This window comes from Sminthopsis crassicaudata, chromosome 4 (genome assembly GCF_048593235.1).
Source record: "Sminthopsis crassicaudata isolate SCR6 chromosome 4, ASM4859323v1, whole genome shotgun sequence".
NCBI lineage: Eukaryota > Metazoa > Chordata > Mammalia > Dasyuromorphia > Dasyuridae > Sminthopsis > Sminthopsis crassicaudata.
The window spans coordinates 205,215,711-205,239,149 of record NC_133620.1 but is presented as its reverse complement, the minus strand read 5'-3'; the positions used below and the strand labels follow the sequence as shown (position 1 = coordinate 205,239,149).

Below are 23,439 nucleotides of genomic sequence, written 5' to 3'. Positions count from 1 at the left end.
ATTTTTTTATTAAATCTTTTTTATTTTCAAAATATATGCAGATCATTTTCAACACTCACCTTTGAAAAACCTTGTATAACAAAAATTTTTCTCTCTCTTCCTTAGATGGCAAGTAATTCAATATATATTAAAAATGCAATTCTTCTATGCATAATTCCACAATTAACGTGCTACACAAGAAAAATCAAATCAAAAAGGGAAAAAAATGAGAAAGAAAACAAAATACAAACAAACAACAATATAAAAGTGAAAATGCTATGTTGTAATTCACACACAGTCCCCACAGTGCACATGGGTCTCTTTATCACAAGACCATTGGAATTGGCCTGAATCACCTCACAATTGAAAAGAAGCACCATGTCTATCAGAATTGATCATCATATTATCTTGCTGTTGCTGTGTATAATGTTCTCCTGGTTCTACTCACTTCACTTAATATCAGTTCATATAAGTCTCTCCTGGCTTCTCTGAAATCATCCTGCCTATCGTTTCTTATAGAATAATAATATTCTATAACATTCATACACTATAACTTATTCAGCCATTCTCCAACTTATGGGCATCCACTCAGCTTATGGAGATTAGTTGGAAGCATAACACTGCAGTTGTGAAACGAAGTGATTGGAAAGATAGACATGTTTAGCCTAGAAAAGAGAAGGACTGGGTAGTAAAAGGAAAAGGGAATGCATAATAGATGTCTCCAAATATTTGAAGAACTCTCATGTGTAGGATTGGTTCTGTTTGATCCTAAAGAGGGCCCTGGAACAATAGTATAAAATACAAAGAAGACAATTTGAGCTTGACATCAGGAAAAAAAAAAAAAAGTTTTATTAACATTTAGAACAATTCAGAGTAGTAGGTTTCCTCAACTTTGAGATCTTCAAACAGGGGCTGGAGGATCACTTCAAGTTACACAGTATTAGTGATTTGTACCCATTCAAATGAAATTACTCACCAAAGTATATAAATCAGCACTTATGAGATGGCTTAACTTAATTGCATCCCCTCCCCCCCTTAGTGGCTGTCCATATAATTCCAGATATCTATATAAAGCATCAAATTGTGTTTAGGCACAACTTGAAAGAAAATATTCTAAAACTTTTATTATATCAAAGGATCCTAGGGTTTTAAAAGGACTTCAATATCCTGTGGTCTAACCCTTTTACAATTGAGGAAACTGAGATCCGGAATGGTTAACTACCTTGTTTGAGATCCTATAAGAAATAAGTAGCAAAGCCAAGCTATAAACTCAGGTTTTCTGCCTCTAAACATGATATGTTTTCAATTGTATCATATCTTCTTAAATGAAAATATCAGTATTCATAATATTTCTTTGAAGTATATTTAGGTTGCATGAAACTGTAAGAGGATAGTTTTGAGGAACAATTTTTTTTTCAGATTTCCTAAGAATAAAAAGATAATATGTATAATCTTGGCAGAGACGGTCAGAAGGCCTATAAGAATGTAAAGCCATGATTTTTACTTTTCAGAGCAAGGTCAATGGTTAATTAAGTCACCATTGCCCTTAATATGATCATGGATAAGGTCTCCAACTTTGCTTTATTATTGAGACATTTCTAGATGACTCAGCTAAGTCATTATATTAACTCAGCTTCATCAAGATTAGTACGTGATTCAGGATGAAATGACAGAGGATTTAAGTGGTGGTATAACTATGTTCACTTGCTGGAACCAGAATTAGAAAGCAGAAATCAAGTAGCTTGATTATGAAATTCATTTGTTATTTCTTTTCTAGATGAAAGCATAATGATGGATTAGATTAAGTAATTAACCTGTTTCTACAACGTAGATGCTTTTCCTATTATTTTTCAAGTAATTAGATTTATATTTTCAATTTTTGGCTGTCAACTAGACTGGAACTATCCTCTATCCTGTGAATGGTCAGAGCCAAACAGAGCAGGCGAGAGACAGGAGAGTCAGGGATCATAAGTTTAATTAATTTTAGAGTGAGGAAAACATTGCAAATGTCCTCCATCCTGAGAAGGGGGACTTATCATGTTGGGGCTAACGCAGGGCTTATGTACATAAAAATCTCCTATAGGTTGGATTACATACAATCATTCTTAGGTCCTGAGTAGCAATTCCCAAAGCAGGTTCATGTGTGGATAATGCAGGGATTCCTGGGTCCTGTAGTAACAGTCTCCAAATTGATTGTCTCAAGTTTAAGGGTCATTGAGTTTTATGATTGTTCAATGGGGTACATAATCAGAATTAGCATAGCAGGAACAGGAGTGCAGTACCTGGTTTGGTTCACTTGGCAGTTACATAGGCACAGGTGTGAGGAGGTGTGATAGATGGTTTAGCCTGCAGTACCTTGGCTCTCAGGTCCCTGAGAAATAAGGGAAGTGCCAACAAATCTAAGCAGTTATTGATTAGTATGAAAATCATAAAATCCTCAGAGAACACCTGGTCTTGGTCAAAGTAAGACACTTTGCCAGAGGTTGAGATCATCCAGAGCACGAAGGATTGCTGATATGCCAAGCTCAGGGCACAGCCAGCTTTCTGGGCCTTAGCTTTCGATACAGGATGTCTCTAAATATTTTGACATGGCTTATCTTGAAAACCTATTATATGAAATTACAGAATTACCAGATTGGTATATCAGGAATCATATAGTCTAACAGCTTCATTTTACAAATGAGGAAACTAAGTCCCAGAAATATTAAATGACATGTAGAATGATGACAAGAATCCAGGTTATGATTCTCAATTCAGTGTTCTTTCTGCCTCATTATACTGTCATATCTTTCAAAGGAAATCCTATTAAAACTACTTTTATACTTAAAAATCAACATTACCATTCATGTGTATGTCTCTGTAAAGCAAATGGTATTAAATATTACAGTAAAATAAATTCAACTAGGATACTAGTTAGCCTGAGGAAATTATTTTTTTCACTTTTTAGAAAAGAATAGTTTATATAGTGGCTATTTTACATATATACTAGTTGCTCAGCATCAGTTTCTTTATCTGACAAAATCATCTATAAAGCTAACCTTGTCTCAACTTCTCTCAATGATGGGCTTCACATGAGATGTTCTGTGGTATAAACAAGGCAAATGAAAAATAAGATAATTATTTACCCCCAATAAAGACTAAATGTATTGTCATGGTGTCATAAGAAACACAACTGATTTCAATTGGCTCATAACAGGGAAAAAAAAAAGTAGGATTGATTCTTAAATATTAGTAGGGACCAATACATTTTGAATATTGTGAAAGATAATTCAAGTTGTGCCTTATGTTTATTTATAGGACATGTGTTTATACACAAAACCTTTCCCCTGTGTGTATTGGCTTATTCTGACAGTATTGGATAAGACACAAAACTATCACCTTTTTTCTCCTGTAATTATATAAACATGTACTCTATTCATAGTGACCTGGGAATGCTGATCAGAACATCTGTTGTAATAAATCAAATGGTGAATGGAAACTGATTTTTGAATTGTAAAATGTCAAATAATACTGTTGTGATCGGTGTTTTATGCAGAACCATCTGTAGCTAACTTTTATAGTATTTTGCTGGATACTCTTTAAAAAGTTATATGATACATTAATAAAATGGTCAAATTAAAATAATGGTTATGTTGATATGACATAAGAATGAGAATATGAGAAGTTACTAATCTAGTTCAACAAGCACTTGTCACCTGGATTTAGTTGGCTCTAACCTGTGGAAGGCCAGAGCAGTCTAGAGAGTCAAGAGAGTCAGCAATCAAAACAGAAGTTTAATGTGAAAGTGAGAAAACTGCTTCCAAGCAAGAAAACATATGGCAGGCCCCAGTTCTAAATCAGAGGTACTCAAGGCAGTGTGGGAAAGTCTCAATACTTATATTAGTGCTATATGGTGAGCTGTACCCCTGACAATAAGGGGTAATAGCAACAATGAGACAAGTTTGATTCATAGCAGGACTTCATAACTGGAATATTAGTATTTGTTGCTTGTCTGAGCTCAGAGAACACCTGGTCCTGGTCAAAATAATGAGATCATCAAAAAAGTAAATGCAAAGGATTGTTGTTATGCTAAGTTCAGGGTATAGCTTGCTTGTTGGAATCAGAAAAAGTAGCTTCTAACAATTTGACATTTCCTCTTTTTGGTCAAAGGGAGGAGGTCTGAAAGAAACCCTACTCTTCTGGTCAATGAAACAAAGGTAGGTATAAGACAAGAGGCCAGTTGGGTGAGGATGAGATACTGCCTAGGAAGGGAACTTATCAGGAAATATTTCTCAGAGATCATTGTGAAACTTACAATATGGCAAAAGAGCATAAGTACATAAAGTAACAGGTTTTTCCTAGCTATTGTTTGTTTATAAGCAGCAAAATGAGGGAGAGCTAAGAATGTGGAGGGAGAAAATGTTTGAATCAAGGCCTTGGTAGTTGGGCACATAGAAAAAGAGAAGAAGAAATATAATTGGACAGTAAACTTAGAGAAGAAGAAATAAAATTGGACAGTAAACTTAGAGAAGAAGAAATAAAATTGGACAGTAAACTTAGCTCTTATCTGGAATCTTGGGATAGTTGACTCATTTGGATGTTAGTTGCTTCTGTGTCCACATTACCCTCCAGGGAATTCCTGGAGGGTTCTACTATCTGCTCAAAACCATGGGCTTTCTTCAGATGATCCAGGAGTCCATAATCAACAATCTGGAAACTGTGGAAGTAGTCAGAAGGACCCTTAGAAAAAACTCCTTGTATCAATCTTTGAATATGAATTTTAGGGCAGCATAACATAAGTCCTTAGTTGAGAGTCTCTAAACAAGACATAGAGATAGATGATCCAGTTTTTCAGTCACATAGAGCTAGGCTCAAACAATGCAATAGTTTGTCTTATAATTCCCATAATTGCATAATTACATGAAGGCAGGAACACATCAAACTACTTAGAAGTCTTATAATGGACTAATTCTGAAAAGGGAGATTTACATGTCATCAAAGTTACAACGGCAATTTAAACATAGATAAAATCAAGTGTTCTTGTATTCTAAGGACCTATTCTCAATATCTATTTAAGCAGTACATATTGAGTCCCAGATGTCGCATGGTAGTTATCTGGTCTGCAGATATCTTTTCTTGGACAATATACTTATTCTCAGGATAGCTCTATAAAGGGTTCTGCTTCTCTGGTTCCAAATCTAGAGGTTCCTAGATGATTCTGCTAGTAGTATCATTTAAATTTTGAAACTTCAGATAATTTCAGTATATATAATTTATTATTAAAATATAATCAAAACCTGAATTTCTATGACAGATAAAGAAGTTAATCACATATATGTATATAGTTCATAAAGATAACAATGAAATTCTGTTGTTTTTTTTCCAAAATTTGCTATTCCATTTATTTAGAAAACTCTTTACATTATATCTTTGTTTTATCATTTTGTCTAATCATTTCCCAATTAGGAGGATATCATCCCTATATTATAATTTGACCACAAATATGAGTTAAAATTGCAATGTGTTCATACTTAAATCTTATTACATAATATCTCTGATATCAACCTATCATTTAATAGTTTTAGTATTATAGTTATTGTTATAATAATAGTAGTATTACTACTAGTAATAGTACTAATAATACTATAGTACTGTAATAATAATAATTGTTATAGTATTGTACTCTTGATTATAGAAATTTGTTTTAAAAGAAAAAAGAGGGACACAGTTATAGAAATTTCATATATTATTACAAAGGGAAAAACTCCCTCTGCTTGATTCTAGGCATGAGTCATATTTGACAACTAATCATGTAGTCACAGGCAAGGCTCAGAATTAACCAGGTGGGTAAATTTCCTTTTCAGCAAAGGAATAACATGATAGGAAAACAGTCATGAGAATATTACTTGGATCTCCAAACCTTTTCTCAGGCACAAATATCTACCTTTAGCAGTTCCCAGATGATTGTCATTTTTTTTTTTCCAAAGACTTCATGGTCTGATACTGAATCTTGTAATCAAAGCTCAAGGCAAAATTATAACCCCCCCCAAATTATACCTTAAAAAAGTAAAAACTCATTTACCACAATTTAGAGCTTAAATATTTTTCCTATTTCCCTAAAAGTTAGTATTTCATTAATACTTTACTTATAAATTAAAACTATTCATATTCTGGAGCTTCAGACGTACAAACTGACAATTGATTCATCATGTGTTGAACCTACATCTTTACTACACCCTATACATTTTCATAATAGCCAAAAATTTCAAATACAATTTGTTCTTATACTAAAATTATTATCTGTTTAATAATAAAATATACCTCATTAAATATCAAGTTTTCAAATACCTATTTTAAATCACCTCCTTTTAAAAGCCTAATTAATATATAACAACATCTAGATTTTAAACTTTGTTTTATCTAACAGTTTCTCTTACAATATAGTCTTAAAAATATAATAGAAATATAATAACATAAGCAATATCATTCATTTAAAATACAAAACAAAAGTTCAGATTACTTCAATTCCATTTCCAAATTATTCCAAATAAAAATCATTATTCTTATTATTTTTGACAATTTAAAATACCTTTGAAGTTATCAGGTATGGAACAATTACATTAAATTACAGAAATAATAATAATGAGAGTTTCGCAAATTTCAGTCACTATATTGGGAACTTTACAATCATTATATTATTTTGATCCTCATAGCATTCCTAGGAGGTAGATACAATTTTAATTTTTCTCTTTACCGATAAGAAACTGGGGCAAACAGAAATAAGATAATTCACTTAAGGTTATGTAGCTAATATATTCTATAACTAGAATGTAATTTAGGTTTCCCTACATTTTTATAGCACTTTTTTTCAACAGGTGTATTTGGGAATCTGATCTGAGATGAAATGCGGTAACAGGGAGAAGGTCTTTTTTCTGTTTTCATGATCAGAAATGTCAAAGAAAGATTAACAAACAGTTTCTATAAGGTTCAAAAACTTTACCTATATTTTTTATTTCTTCATTATGGGATTACTTATAAACTAGCTGCCTTCCTTCATTGCCCTAGAACAATGAAACTATTAATCTTGCCATTCACTTTTAAAACTTATATAAAATCTAATCTTTTTTTTCCCCTTAAAACAAATTCTACAGTGATACTCCAAAATTTACTAAGATATTTCAGAAGAGAGTGAGATTATGGAATTACCCACAGGTCCCAGGAGTTCTCCCCTGCAATCTTAAAATGATTAATTTTCAAACTCTTTAATTTGCAAGAAATGTTCTTAGTAGTTCCACAAAGTTTGATTATCTGACTTTATTTATGTAATTGCAACATAACCAAAGCTAAAATGACCAAAAAAAAGTGTCTTGCAGATTTTTTTTCTTATTTTTCTTTTCTTATAACCAAAAATGCAGAAAGCATAAAATGGGAATTAGTTCTTGTTTGCAGGGACAGTTACTACAACAACGATGAAAGTTCATTAATCTTTCCCACTGTCCTAAAATCTCTAGCTACTGCCCTTCATCGTTTTTCTGATTGGCTGCATTTTAAATCATTCAAGAGAAAAGAATCTAGTTTATACCACAAACATAACACCTGCATTTGACATTTTACAAAGATACAAAAACAGGCAAAATGACAAGACAGAAACAAACAGGCCCAGATAGTTTTTAAAAATAAAATATGCAGTCACAGTCTATATAGAAACACATGGTTACTGAAGCATGCAGTTTTCAAAACAACAGAGGCATAGAGAAATATGTAATAGACATGCAGTTACAATTTTATATGAGTGTGTAGCAAACAAAACAAAACATGCCTTCAGAGAGTACAGTTAACAAAGATGTGCAGTTTAAAAAAGGATAGATACCACTTGCAAGAAAATTGGAGCACTAATGCATTGTTGGTAAAATTGTTAACTGATCCAACCATTCTGGAGAGCAATTTGGAATTTAGCCCAAAGGGCTAGAGAACTATGCAAAGCCTTTGATCCAGCAATATCTCTGGTAGAAATCACCTCAAATGGAAAAGGATCATATCTGGAAACATTTATTACACCTCTCGTTGTAGTGATTAAAACAAACAAACAAACAAAAAACAAAACAGAAATTAAGAGGAATTAAGATGAATGTAATGGAATACTATTGTTCTACAAAATGATGAGCAGGCAGATTTCAGGGAAAAAATATAGAAAGACATACATGAATTGATGCTGAGTGAAATGACCAGAATTAAGAGAATGTTGTATGTATTAATAGCAAAGTTTTGCAGGTGACCAACTTTAATAGACTTTTTAACTCTTCTCAGAAATACAATGATTTAAGACAATTCTAAAAAAATTCATGGTGGAAAATGCTATCCATATCTCAAGAAAGAAATATTTAGTCAGAATGCAGACTGAAGCACACCATTTTCATTTTTTTTTTGGTTATTTTTTCTTCTTCATGCTTTTTTTTCCTTTTGTTCTATTTTTTTCTTTTGCAACATGACTAGTATGGAAATATGTTTAATATGATTGTACATGTATAACCTATATTAGATTGATTACCATCTTGGGGAGACTTGGTGTAGGGAAGGAGAAAAATGGAAATAAAAATTTTATAAATTTACATATCAAAAACTAATATTTATTTTTTAAAAAGAGTTAAAAGCTGAAGAAAAAAAAAAGAAGAAGAAAAAATATCCTGGTAATCTGAGATGAACAGAGTCAACAGAGGAGCCCTGGATCTTTCTTCACAAAGAATGGCTGGTTCAATCAATATGGGACTTTAGAGCAGGGCAAAGGACCTGCCAGATGACGGGTTTAGACTTTGGAGAAATAAATTTTCTCATGTTCTGGGTACTATGCTATGTACTGGGGTTATAGAAATGTGAAACAATTCCTATCTCAAGAGATTTATAAGCTGAAAAGTGACTCAAAATGTATTTATACTGGAATGTTCAAGAAACATACAAAGTAACTTTAGAGGGGAAGACATTTTCAAATGGAGGGCACAGGAAAGGCTTCCTAAACAAGATATTTCTTGAACTAAATCTTGGAGGAAACCATGTATTCCAAGTGATAGAGATGAGGAGGAAAAATAGTCCAAGAAAGTGTTTTTAAGTTCACAAAATAAAATACATTGGATTACAAAACATAAGTTTTGTTGAAAAATATATATGTACATATATATATATATATATATATATTTTATTTAAAATATAAATATACAAATATCTGAAAATATTTGAAGAAAAAGGTTTGTGGCCTTCTACCTAGAACATATTAGAGAAATTTTATGAACTTTTAGGAATAACTACTTAGTTTCTACGAGCCAGCATATGTTCACCAAGAGCGGGTTATGTACTTAGCACCCTTTAAACATAGCCTAGATTAATGATGTGTAGAGTCAAGAACTGAAAATTTAACACAGTAAAAATTACTCCCATCACTCTGTACCCAAGATGGTTGGTCATTTGACATCAGCAGCAACGTTATAACAAATGAAAGTAGATGAGCTGAAGCTTCTAACACCAGATTTTTTCCCATTCTTTGAAATTTCTGAAAATTCTTTTCCCTTTAACAGTATCATGTATAATTAGTATGATTTGTCATAATTATTAAACTGTACTCTTTCCCATAACAATCCTGTTTTAATAAAAATAAGGCAGATTCTTTTTATTCCTGCTTTGTTTCTAATTTTCTAAGTTATTTTTTTATTATATAAATATATATATATTATAATATTATCCCTTGTATTCATTTTTCCAAATTATCCCCCCCTCCCTCTATTCCCTCCCCCCGATGACAGGCAATCCCATACATTTTACATGTGTTACAATATAACCTAGATACAATACATGTGTGTGAATATCATTTTCTTGTTGCACAATAAGCATTAGATTCCGAAGGTACATGTAACCTGGGCAGACAGATATTAGTGCTAACAATTTACATTCACTTCCCAGTGTTTCTTCTCTGGGTGTAGCTACCTCTGTCCATCATTGATCAACTGGAAGTGAGTTGGCTTTTCTTTATGTTGAAGATTTCCACTTCCATTAGAATACATCCTCATACAGTGTTGTTGTTGAAGTGTATAGTGATCTTCTGGTTCTGCTCATTTCACTCAGCATCAGTTGATGTAAGTCTCTCCAGGCCTTTCTGTATTCCTCCTGCTGCTCATTTCTTACAGAGCAATAATATTCCATAACCTTCATATACCATAATTTACCCAACCATTCTCCAACTGATGGACATCCATTCATCTTCCAGTTTCTAGCTACAACAAAAAGAGCTGCCACAAACATTTTGGCACATATATGTCTCTTTCCGCTCTTTAGTATTTCTTTGGGATATAATCCCAATAACAGCAATGCTGGGTCAAAGGGTACGCACAGTTTGATAGCTTTTTGGGCATAGTTCCAAATTGCTCTCCAGAATGGCTGGATTCTTTCGCAACTCCACCAACAATGCATTAGTGTCCCAGTTTCCCCACATCCCCTCCAACATTCATCATTATTTGTTCCTGTCATCTTAGCCAATCTGACAGGTGCGTAGTGGTATCTCAGAGTTGTCTTAATTTGCATTTCTCTGATCAGTAGTGATTTGGAACACTCTTTCATGTGAGTGAATATAGTTTCAATTTCTTCATCTGAGAATTGTCTGTTCATATCCTTTGACCATTTATCAATTGGAGAATGGTTCGGTTTCTTATAAATTAGGGTCAGTTCTCTATATATTTTGGAAATGAGACCTTTGTCAGAACCTTTGTTTTTAAAAATATTTTCCCAATTTGTTACTTCCCTTCTAATCTTGTTTGCATTAGTATTATTTGTACAGAAACTTTTTAGTTTGATGTAATCGAAATCTTCTATTTTGTGATCAATAATGATCTCTAGTTCTCCTCTGGTCATAAATTCCTTCCTCCTCCACAAGTCTGAGAGGTAGACTATCCTCTGTTCCTCTAATCTATTTATTATCTCCCTCTTTATGCCTAAATCATGGACCCATTTTGATCTTATCTTGGTATATGGTGTTAAGTGTGGATCCATATCTAATTTCTGCCATATTAATTTCCTCTAAGTTATTTTTGATTTCATCTTTTTTAAATTCAATTGGCAGCTGCTTGTCAATTACTAGAGAAGGTAAGTGTAGTACCAGCCAACAAACAAAATACAAAAAACAAAAAACAAAATATCTTGAATTAGCAACATATTTCTTAGCTGGGTGTATATATATATTCATCAGTTTTTCACTCAAATTCAGTAGTCATTTATTAAGCTTCTATTTTATGTTAGGAAGTATACAAAAAAAAATAAATTCCTCTATAATCTAAATTTTACTTTAAATATTTAAATATCAGGTTAAATCTGTTCTAAATGGAAACTAAATTGAGTTTCTGAATATTCTCTGGAGAATGTAGTAGAAAAAAGAAGAGCATTTTTTTTTTTCTTAATTCTACTTTCAGGTTTGAATTTGGATCTTTTACCTTCATATTGGTCTAGCTAATATTTTATTCTTTCATGAAGAAGCAACCATTTTTATCTTAGAATCTGGTGACTAAAGAGAATTCTCTCATATGCTTATAGATTCATTAAGGTTGTCTTTATTCATTGACTTTGCAGAGAAAAGAAAATGAGTCTTCTAAGATTCACAGTTTTTTCAAGTCTACCTTATTTTATTGGTAGTTAACTCTTTGATTTGAGATTATTGTCCATATTTTTATTCATCATTGGCTGTTTAATATTTAATCTTAACTCCCTCAGGATTTCTACATAGGTTCACAAACAATAATTCAATCTAGTTAATAGCCATTTTGTGTACTACTAGCGCCAGACTAGTATACTACTAATTTCATTGATGGCTCTTGTCTACCATATCTAATCAATTTTTCACTTTTGCATTAATTTGCTGGTTGCTGATTTTTTTTCCAGGAAAGTGTTTCATAGGTTTATAGACTTAGAACTAGGAGGAAATTTAGAGTGATTAGATGTTCTTTTTCTTTTAAGGGAACTGAAGCCTTGAGACAAAGTGGCTTACCTATAAAGCATACAGATAGCTAGTAAATGAGTCAAGATTTGAAACCTGATTCTGTTTGGAAATCTTATATAAAATTCATGTATACAACTATATGTATATGTGTATATACATACATAAAATACAGACATATTAATTAAAAATAGGCATATACATATTACCTATTTTACTATTTCCTGATAAAACCAGCCAATATAGATTTAGCATTTATAAGTTTTCAAATCCAGATAGAGCCATTATCTAGAGAAGGGAAAATATGGAGAAATCTTGCATTTTTTTCCACAGAAAAACAGCATTGAGTTCATTTGAATTTTCCTATAAATTTCATCTTTTTTTATGAACTCTTCCAGCATTTGCACTTAGTAACAGAGCAAAGGTCAAAAATCAATACTAAATTTAAAAATAGGCAAAAGATCAGAAGACACTGCTTGGAATCAGAGTCTCTTCAACCTGACCTATTTAAACTAGCTATTGACTTAAAAGAAAAATAAGATGAAAGTAAAGACCTTGACTCTGGTGATTACCATTTCTTAGAAAGTTTAATAGTCATCACAATGAAAAGAAAAAAAAAAATCAGACATCATCTTAACTGGTAAACACTCATTCTCCTTACTTCAGTCTCCTTTTTAATCACAGAGTCAAGGTAACCAAAAACAGTATCACTTTTTATCAAAAGCTCATTTATAAACATTATAGTGGAATATAATGGCATATTATGAGTAGAGTGGTTCATATTGTTCAAAAACCAGTGAAAAATCAGTTGGGGGAAAAATAAACTTACAGTGGTAATATCCAGATCTCTTCCTCCTATTGACATTTAGGTTCAACTCATTTCCATCTGAGAAGATGTATAAGATATATAAGATAAGATATATCAAGATATATAAATAATAGTTTACTTGTCCAAATTTTACAATAATTTGGGAAATATGTTTTTTTTTTCTGCTTAGTTTTTCCTTCTTAGATTATTGAATTTTTTTAAAAAAAATTATGTTTTATTAAGAAGCCTTTGCAATATTCTAGGACTTAATAATAGCTGATATTTTCATAGCACTTTATAGTTTATAAGTCATTATTCCAACTACAATTCAAAAAATCCCTTATGAAGGACCCTTTTTACAGATAAGAAAAAATTTAGGGATATTGAAGTCCATGATCACACAGGTAAGAACCTGAATTCAAACCCTGGTCTCTTCTTCAAGGCCCAACTCTGTTTGCATTTTACTATGTTCCTTCTCAATTAACATGTCAGATTAGATTGCCATTGATCTCTCCCTTCAAACTAATTTTTAGCCTTCATGAAACTGACAAACATTTTAGAGAACAGATAGTTAACTCCCTTTTTTTCTGCCTTACTTTTGGTATTGACACTGAGCATATTATTGACAGTTATTTTCTTAATCATGGAATCTCGTATAATTTTAGCATGTATTTGTGAGATTCCATGTAAAAGAGCTGTTGGAGGAGAAGGGAATTATTATCATTTGCCTTCAAGCTTATCTTAAACAACAACTCCAAGAGTATCATGCTATTACCATGCTCTAATGGGACAGTGCATATCAAAAGAAATTTATCTATTACTTACAAAGAGAATCAATATTATCTAGAGTCAATGCCTTATTAAATAGTAATATTTATTATTATTATTAAATTATTATATTAAATATTAAATATTTAAAACCTATTATAATTTATTTTTAAATTTTGTATGTTTCTGATATTTATGACATTTTGCTCAGCCCCCAGGGGCAAAAGAGTAATGTATTTTAAAACATGATTTTTTTTTATTAAAGGTGGAGAAATTTTTTACAAAATTATGGGTAGTTATTATTTTATTAAAATGCCCACACAAGTGATATATTTAGTAATCACCAATATTTTGTTGAATCTAATGTATATAATTTGACATAAGTAGAGTTCATCAATTTTGAAATAAAGTATCAAAATGAATAGAGAAATAATTCTTACAAGTCTTTGTCAATATACTATTAGGACAATTAGTTTGACTACCATCTTTTTTGTAAATATTTCTCAAGTAGCATTTTCATAGTATGTTAAGTTCCTAGGGAATAGGTTCTTAAATATTTCCCCCAAAATTTCAAAAAGTTTCATGTTGCACTCTTTACTGTTTAACATGTGTTCTAAACTTAAATTTAGAAGCACCAACCATAGAATACTAAAGCTAAAAGACATATTCTAAGTATCATATTTTAGGAATCTGGGCATTGACAAGCTGGAATTTGCCCAGAGGAGAGTGAGCACGAGGTGAGGTAGCTAGAGAACATTGCAAAGTGAGGGTTGATTGGAAGATCTAGAAATAGCATAGAGAAGAAAAGACTTCTGGGGCCAGGAGAGAAGGAAAACAGGAAAAATATAACTAAGAATTTGTAATGAGGAAATAAAGAGGTTATTAGACTTATTCTCCTTTGCCCCAGAGAGTTAGTTGGTTGTTAACCTTCCAGCTCAAAGAGAACCAACATGACATCCCTTTGTAGGCATCAAGGTACACTTTGCCTAACTGTGGCTGTTTAGACCAATGAGTTTAGAAGAGTTTGGAACCTATCACAGGTTGAGCACAATAGTCCCTGCAAAATCTGTAGTGAAGATGTCTCGAAATTTGTACATCTCCTGTTTCCTTGAAGCTACTGCAACTCCATTTTGCTTATAAAGCACAGGGTCTTCTTTGATGTGGGAATGCCATGCTGGACAGTGATGCACCTGTCTCCCAATTCTCACCATCGATTCCAATGTTCTTCAGAGAGACCTTGAGGATGTCCTTGAATCATTTCTTTTAATTTCTGTGAGAATACTTGCCTTGTGTAAGCTTTCCATAATATAGTCTTTTAGGCACGCTTATATTTTGCATTTGAACAATGTGACCAGCTCATCAGAGTTATGTTCTCTTCAACAGAGTATGAATGCTTGGCCAGAGGTGTACCAGTGTTTAGGGAAGACTAATGCCTCTCGTGTGAGGACAATCCACTTGTGGCTGCAAGAAGCTGCAACATGCACAGTGGCTGCATCTTAGTAATATTTCAGTGGAATAACTAAACCAAGTTGAGGGTAATGGATGGGCCTGTAAGTGAGATAGAAGGGTATTTACCCTAAGCATGTGAAATCTTCTCCCTGGAAGAATGATGGATATGAACAATATGTTGTTCTAAGTGGGCCATGAAGGTGGAAAAAAATAGGCACTATGGAACATTTCGAGCTTTGTTAGCCATTAAAGATGCCAAGGTCATTTAATGCATTTTGAGCCATCACAAATTGTCTTATTGTTTTTTTTTTTTTTTTTTTTTTTTTTTTTTTTTAATTTTTCTCTTGCCTGCACTCCAATGACTCTGGGAGAGAGAGTGAGGCTTATAAAAAAAAAAAAAAAAAAAAAAAAAAAATTTTTCTCTTGCCTGCACTCCAATGACTCTGGGAGAGAGAGTGAGGCTTATAAATCCCAGAAATTCTGCCTCACTTAAGTCCAATTTATGTACAGATCAAAGGACATCAAATTACCATTTTATCCCAGAAAGTAGAAGTTGGAGAAATGGGTATAAGTTCAGATAAATTTCAGCATGATGAAAGGAAAAAAAACTTTTTAACAAATCTAGCTCTTCAAAAGTGCAATAGGTTTTGATGAGGTCTAGATAAGGTATACCTAAATAAAATTAGGTTTAATTGAGGTCTAGTGGCAGGTTCGGGGTACAGGGAATCAAATGGAGCTCCCCTGCAACCCTTTTGGATTTGGTGCAAGTATACAAAGTTAAATGAGGTCTAGTGGCAGCACAGGAATCCCCTGTAAATGAATTTACAGGCCCGAAAACCTAGATTGATAAAAAAGGTTTATTGTAGGGTTTGGAAGTAAGGTTAAAGTCTGGTTAGTAAAAGGCATCAGATAGAGGAAGAAATACATCAAAAGTGGCAGACAGAGAATCTGTGATGCAAAGCATGGTGCTTACATGTTTCCACCCTCTGCAAAGAGATGATTCCAGCTTGGCTCTTTTATTTGCTTGAAGGGGCCTATGGGTGCAGTCCCAGGTTGATTCCTCAAGGTCTGGGAAACCTGAGCAGATCATTAGAACAGGGGCAGGGACAGCCCAAGTCAGCTCAGATCCAGATATCTCCCTTTGGAATACAAAAGGGTGGTTTTGACCAGGTCCTGTAAATCAAAGGTCAGTGATGGGGGTGGGAGATCAGAAAGGAATCTTAAAGGGGGCTATCGCCCGCATCAGGTTTGAAATCTTTGAAAGGTGGTAGAACAACCCTTAGTTATTATTGGATATTTATTTGTTGGCTATGTTGTGGACAGATTCTTGTCCAGCTATGGATTTAACTATCATTACTGATGTCCCTTTCAAAACTGAGATGGTCTTATTTCATGCTTCTGAAATCACAGAATCAGAATCCAACATTTTCCAAGTTGATTTTGATATAGAGTAGTTTTGACCTGAATTATTTTGATAGAATCTATAAATATTCATATGAAGTGGGGTTAGTAATATAGGACATGAATATCTATATAAATTGATATTGATATGGGAATTAGAGATATTTGAGAACAAAGCAGAGGAAATTTAGCCAATTTTCATAATAAATTGGCTGCATATGACTGGTATTTTGGTAATCCACATTATAAAGGGACAATACAGCTAGTATCCAAGTTTTTGTCATGTAATTCCTATTAGGTAGAACACACAAAAATTTTACAAAATTTTTTGCTTTGAGAACTACAAATGTGTCCAATATTTTAAACTTACAGATGTAGTAACTGAGATACAGAGAAACTGTAACTTGTCTAGTTATTCAGCTAATCATTTTCACTTTTTTTTTTTTTCACTTTGCTGACCTATTTTTTTAAAACTTGAATGTAATCCAAACCTCTATGTTCTCTGCCTTTTTTCAGCTAATGTTATCTGGCGGTTAGTCATATGGCTGACTTCCCTGCTCTCTGTTTTGATCAATTTTATTTATATCTTGATATTATTGGAGCATCTGCCTTTCTCATCAGTATTCATCCTTTCTAGGTCTTCAGTTGCTAACATTTAAGTAACTGTTCCCTACTTTTTCACTCAGTACATAGTGCTTTGATTTTTAAAATTAATATTATTTGAATGACAAACTCCAGGACTCTCTTACTAGTATCATAAGGGCCCATTTGCAGGAAGAAAAAATCAACACCTATTCTCCATCCAGTAGTGAGAAACAGGTTGGAAACAGTAGGAGGTTTGTAAAGCTAAAAGCTTTTTAGTTTTAAAAACACACAGAAGAGGAAAGCAGTTTTATGCTGGGGCACAAACAATCTTTTTTCTAACAAGACTAGCCTGCCAGCACTGCATTACATTATTTCCTGCAACTTGATTTTAGTTTACCAGCTGCTTTCTGATTCATATTCTCTCATTCAAGGCTTCATCAAAAATTTCCTGCTTTCAAAATACTGGATGTGCTTAGATCTGAAGAGACAGATGTAAGGGGTAAGGGTAGGGTAAGGAAGAGGTTTCTCTAACTTCTACCTATAGATCAAAATCCATGTTACTACTTTAAGGACAAATTTAGGAACATAGAGCTGGAAGAGATTTCAAAAGTCACACAATCCAAGTCTTTAAAGAAGTTAAGGAACTTGACCAAAGATACAGTAAGTAGAAAAGGTAGGAATTTGAATCCAGACTCTCTGACTTCAGACCACATTTTTTTTTTGGTCACCAAACTACAATCATTCTGGAAAGTAAGGTTTAACCTTTTGTGTGTGTATATCTGTATGTGAACATGCCAATATGTTCCAGTGTCTAGGGTAGGGGTTATGCAAAATGTTTTATTGGCATGATGCCATTCATTCATTAAATACATATTTAGCAAGCTCTAGGAAAAATACAAACATAAATGACATTACCTTTACCTGCAAGAAATTAAAAATCAAATAGATTTTCATTTACTTATGTATTTTACATAGTGTAGTGTTTCCTTTTGTTAAGATGTTATGCCACGATACAGATGTGAGTAGAGACCAATTTAATTTAAGTGGAGAGTTTATTGAAAGCTGGCTGACCATACAGAATTTCTACCCAAAGTGTATGGTCGGAAGCAAATGAGGCACAGGGTTTATATAGAGATCTAACTAACTAGCTTTGGGCAAGCAAGATACAAAAGCCAAACATAGTTAGCCTACTTAACTAACATCGTGCAACTGTTATCTTTAAGGAAATACTTCAAAGACAGGAACAGGGAGACAATGGCAGTCCTGACAATATAGGAACAGGGATGGGCCTGTACAGTGTTTTCCTTTGCTATCCTTCATTGTGATGCAATGGTATATGAAGGGCATTGGGGTTTCTGGGTCACCTCTTTAGGGGTTTTTTAAACCCAATTTTTCAGGGGTGGAGGAACATAAATGGCCTAAAATCCAGAGTCTAACAATTTTGGTTTCTTTGCTCCAAAGATACTAATGTATCTCTTTGGGTGGGTTTTAATTTGGATTACAGGATCATAGATTTAGATCTGGAGGAAGTCTCAGAGGTCATCCAATCCAGCTCCTTTCATTTTACAGATGAGAAAATTGAAGGGAAGTTAAGGGACCTGCCTAAAGATACACAAATGTATTGAATGCTTTACATAAAATCATTAGAACTGGTTAAAAAAAAAAAAAAGTTAAAAAGATAGGAAGGGGGAAATACAGGAAGTTGTTTTTCTTGCTTGATATTTTAGGGGCCAATATAAAATCAGCCACTTTCCCCCATGAAAATCATCATAGCTAAAAAGATGGACTGTTGAACTTGGGGTCATAAACATCTAGGTTTAAATTCTGCCTATGACATTGTTTGACTTTTATAATCCTTCATGGTCTGGTGTTAGCCTACCTTTCTAGGTTTATTGCATATTACTCTCCTTCACATACTTTACATTCCAAATTGACCAAATTCTGTTCTTCTAAACAATAATTTATCTTTTGTACATCTTCCAGGCTTTAAATACATACTGTCCATATGTCTCCTTCCTAGAATCCCTACCTTCTTTAAATTTAGCCGAAGTGCAACCTCCTAAATCCATCTCCTTCTATCCCCCCTTGCTAGCATCTCACCCTTAGATTATTTTGTGTCCACTTTTCTGATCTTGTGTTTTCCAAAAGATGGTAGACTGTCTGAAATCAAAGACTGTTTTCTTGTTTTGTCCTTTTTTCTTGATGAGGACCATGACATCAGGGAGGTGAAACCATGACATGCAAGTGAATTGGATTTAAGTGAGGGAGGGCTGTGCAAGGTCACCTCCCTCACTTTTCCCTGCAAGCTATCTGGGTCCACTGGCCAGACGGATCAGGTGATGGTCCTGGATAAAATGGAGACATTGACTTTTTTAAGCTAAGGTCTTCAAGAGGCCTCCCCTTGACTAAGGCTGCACCTATTCAGTGATTAAGGCTAGATAGCACAATGCCTAGTAGAGAGTAGGCACTTGATGTTTGCTGAATGAATGCATATTGTCTTTCTGACTGTTGAAGTAACTTACCTCCATGAGTCAATTTCCTGATCTGTAAAATGGGGATAATGCATGTGGCATCTACTTCAGAATTATGAAACTCAAGGGATAAAATAAAATACTTGGTAAACTTTAAAGCCCTAACTAAATATAAATGCCAATTATCAGCAGTTTGAAGACAGTCCTTTTAAGGCTGACAGTATAGACCCAAGGTATCATATGTGTTTTCTGCATAGTCTTGCTGTTTTATTATTAGTTAATACTTGGGTTTGTCCTTCTCTAGTTGTTATTTACTGACTATTCTGCTGAAGTAAGATATATCTGCTAGGAAAGGTTTGAAGGGAATTCAGAGAAAACATGAGTGGTGACAGTAAACAGCTTCATTAAAACTATTCTTTTATTCTTGTAAAACTGCCCAGCAATTTTTACTCTTGTACTAGAGAATACAAAGAGGCATTAGTTTGGTTCAGTGGACAAGTCACTGGCCATTTTACTTTTCCTTATAAAAAACACATATATGGTAACAGCAACAAGAGTTGGAAAATCCCCAAGAATGGCTTTGTGATCTCTGGAATGGCCAGAATAGGCTCATTCCTACCTATGTTCCAACATTAGCTAAACCAGAAGACTAGATTTAGGGGTAAAGGAACCTTGGAGATAACATCTAAAAAGAGATTCCCCTGTTTTCTCACTCAAGAGGTCCATTTCTGTGTAAATTCCAACTTTGGCTAATCTAGAAATAATAAATTTATAGCTGAAAGGAATCTAAGAGGTCAGATCACCCCATTACCATTTTCCATTAGATTATAAACTTCTTGTGAGCAGTAGAGCAGTAGTTCCCCTGCCCAATCTTCAGAACTCAGCATATTAGCAAGTTGGCGGTGCAGATAACTAAGAATTTCTCATTACTATGCGAGCTCCTTTAGGGTAGGAATTGGTTTTTGTAGTACTTTGTATACCTTACTCTTAGCATAGTGCCTGACACAAAGTAACAACCTCTTCAACTATCAAAACTGTAATGGTCAACCATGAGCATTTGTCAGATTAATATTTAATTAGAGCCCAGAACTTTTGGACACCAAACCCAGGTTTAAGCCTCCACAAGGATGCAGCACACTCTGCCCTAGGATTCCAGGAACGTAGGGATAAAACAAAATCCTCAAGTGCCCCAGGAATATCCAACAGGAAATAGGTTAGTTGGACACAAGCATTTCGAGTCACGTGTGAGGTGTCCACCAATCAGAGCAGGGCCGCATCTCTGGTATGCCGGCTTCAAGGCCTGGAGGGGAAATTGGTTTAGTATTCAGTCTGGGACTTTAGTTGAGTACCTGTGCCCACTCCGACTCCTGCCTCTCAGCTTCCCCCAGATAGACATCATGAAGTGGCCTACTGCCCTTCCCTTTCCCGTAGATGCCTCTCAGGAAGAAGAGCAACGGCCCATCGCACAAGGCCCAACTGTCATTCCTGGAGAGTCCCCAGGAGGGTCCCAAGCTCGGTGGAGGCTCCCCGCGACCCTGCCCTGCGCCTTCGCGGATTGTGCCTCGGCGGCCAATAAACCTCGAGACCTGCCTAGCCTGGGTTTCGCCCCAGTTTAAGAAGCCCCTGGGCAGCTGGCTGCCCGTAGGCCGCAAGCAGCAGACGTCCTGGCGCCGCCGCCTGCCCTTCCCGGTCGGAGGCTCGTCTCGGAGGCGGCGGCGTTGGCTGCGGTCTCATTGGTTTCCGCCCTTGACTTTAAAGAGCCCTCACCACGGGCCGGACCCGGCCTCCGAGACTTGCTTCCGGGAGGCCGCAGCCCAGCAAAAGGCTCCGTGCTTGGATGGGGCCGAGGAGGCTGGAAGGCCGCCGACTCGGCCACCCAGCCCCAGGAGCTGTGACCCTCTGCAGCCTGATCCCCTTGACAAGGAAATTGCAGGCTTGCGCGCGGCCACGGGCGATGTTGCTGCAACTTCGAGGGACCAAGGACTGGGGCACTGCCCCCTCAATCTGGACCGGCCCCAGACCCCGCCATCCTGCCAGCCCCCTCTAGTCGTGGACACTCCGGAAGAGAAATACGGCCTAAAGGTCACCTGGAGAAGACGATATCACTTGGTCTCCTATCTTCAGGAGAGAGGGAAACTCAGTTTGAACCAGATTTTTGTGTCAAAGTCTGGGGAAGCTCTCAAGCCTTAGATTTGACCTTCCCCTCCCCCACCCCCAGTTTGACTCTCCTGCTGAGGAAACGAGTTAAGCATTTAGCCAACTTTAAAGCTCTGTATAAATGTATAGGCAACCCCCCCCCCTTTTCTTCCCCCCCCCCCCCAGGGCCACTGACCTGGGATTTAGATTGAGGTAGGTTCCTTGAGGAGGTGAGAAGTAGCCTCTGATCATATACTCTTTAAATGGTTAATGACCTTTAATCCAAACCTCTCTGTGGCTAGCTGTTCCAACAATTCTTGCTGCCTCCTGTTTTCATTTGATGCTGTCAAATCTTTAACCTTTATGGAGAGTTTACACAAGGTGGTTAGAAAAAGCTACAAAAAAACACTCTAAGAACTTTAGAATCTATTGTTCCTGAGAGAGGCTGATACAGGGCTGCCCAGTTTGGTGTACCCTCATCAGAGAAGGTGCTGTGCTCTAGTGCAAAGCAGAATTGAATTAGCCTGGAAGAACCCTGAGAAGCACAATGTTAAAGCAGTTGCTCTAAATGTTCATATGGACTATTTGTGTTGGACCTATGGCAGAACATTCTGGGCTTGTATTGGTCTGATCAGCCCAAGTCTGACACACTGTAATTGAACTCTAAATGTTATTTTGGTCCTCTTCAAGAAGGAAGGACCACAACCAACCAACCTTGGGAGATGTAAAGGGATATAACAGGAATATCAGTTGAAGCTTTGTGTGGTTTTCCAGTTCTTTTAATGGAATATAAAATCCCCTAATTATCAAGGGAAATTACTTTTTTTTTAAAATTTAATTTAATTTTATAATTATAACTTTTTTTTTGACAGTACATATGCATGGGTAATTTTTTACAACATTATCCCTTGCACTTACTTCTATTCAGATTTTTTCCCTTCCTCCCCCAACCCCCTCCCCCAGATGGCAGGCAGTCTTATACATGTTAAATATATTACAGTATATTCTAGATACAATATATGTGTGTAGAACCGAATTCCTTGTTGCACAGGAAGAATTGGATTCAGAAGGTAAAAATAACAATTTACACTCATTTCCCAGTGTTCCTTTTCTGGATGCAGCTGATTCTGTCTATCATTAATCAATTGGAATTGGATTAGCTCTTCTCTATGTTGAAGATATCCACTTCCATCAGCATACATCCTCGTACAGTATCATTGTTGAAGTGTATAATGATCTTCTGGTTCTGCTCGTTTCACTTAGCATCAGTTGATGTAAGTCTCTCCAAGCCTCTCTGTATTTCTCCTGTTGGTCATTTCTTACAGAACAATAATATTCCATAACATTCATATACCATAATTTACCCAACCATTCTCCAATTGATGGACATCCATTCATCTTCCAGCTTCTAGCCACTATGAAAAGGGCTGCCACAAACATTTTGGCACATACAGGTCCCTTTCCCTTCTTTAGTATTTCCTTGGGATATAAGCCCAGTAGTACTATGGCTGGGTCAAAGGGTATGCACATTTTGATAACTTTTTGGGCATAATTCCAGATTGCTCTCCAGAATGGTTGGATTCTTTCACAACTCCACCAACAATGCATCAGTGTCCCAGTGGGAAATTACTTTTTAAATTTTCAATGTAGACACAGGCTCTTCTGTACTTCAGCTAATGGCTCTCCCACCCTACATGCCAGTTCCTTGAGGACCAAGTAGACTTTTGTTTTTAGCTTTTTAACTAGAACCTAACACTGCTATAGAACTGTGTAGGCACTTAATAAATGTTTGTTGAATGACAAAGGGAACTGAAAACAAAAGCAATCTCCTTCCCCCTCCCCTCTTCCCTACTTGATTCTTCAGCTTTAAAGTCAGTCTACTATCTAACACTGAT

At 35.1% G+C, this 23,439-nt stretch overlaps 2 protein-coding genes across 4 annotated transcripts in view; both read left to right on the top strand.

The window, feature by feature from the left end:
* Positions 1–23,439, top strand: part of GRIK2 (glutamate ionotropic receptor kainate type subunit 2) — an 805,940-nt gene that overhangs the window by 238,732 nt on the left and 543,769 nt on the right. The window lies entirely within an intron of this gene.
* LOC141566121 (RAD9, HUS1, RAD1-interacting nuclear orphan protein 1-like) lies at positions 18,325–22,296 on the top strand. The gene has a single exon (XM_074310217.1). It carries the CDS (start codon positions 20,840–20,842, stop codon positions 21,596–21,598), a length of 759 nt encoding a protein of 252 aa, XP_074166318.1. The 5' UTR covers positions 18,325–20,839; the 3' UTR covers positions 21,599–22,296.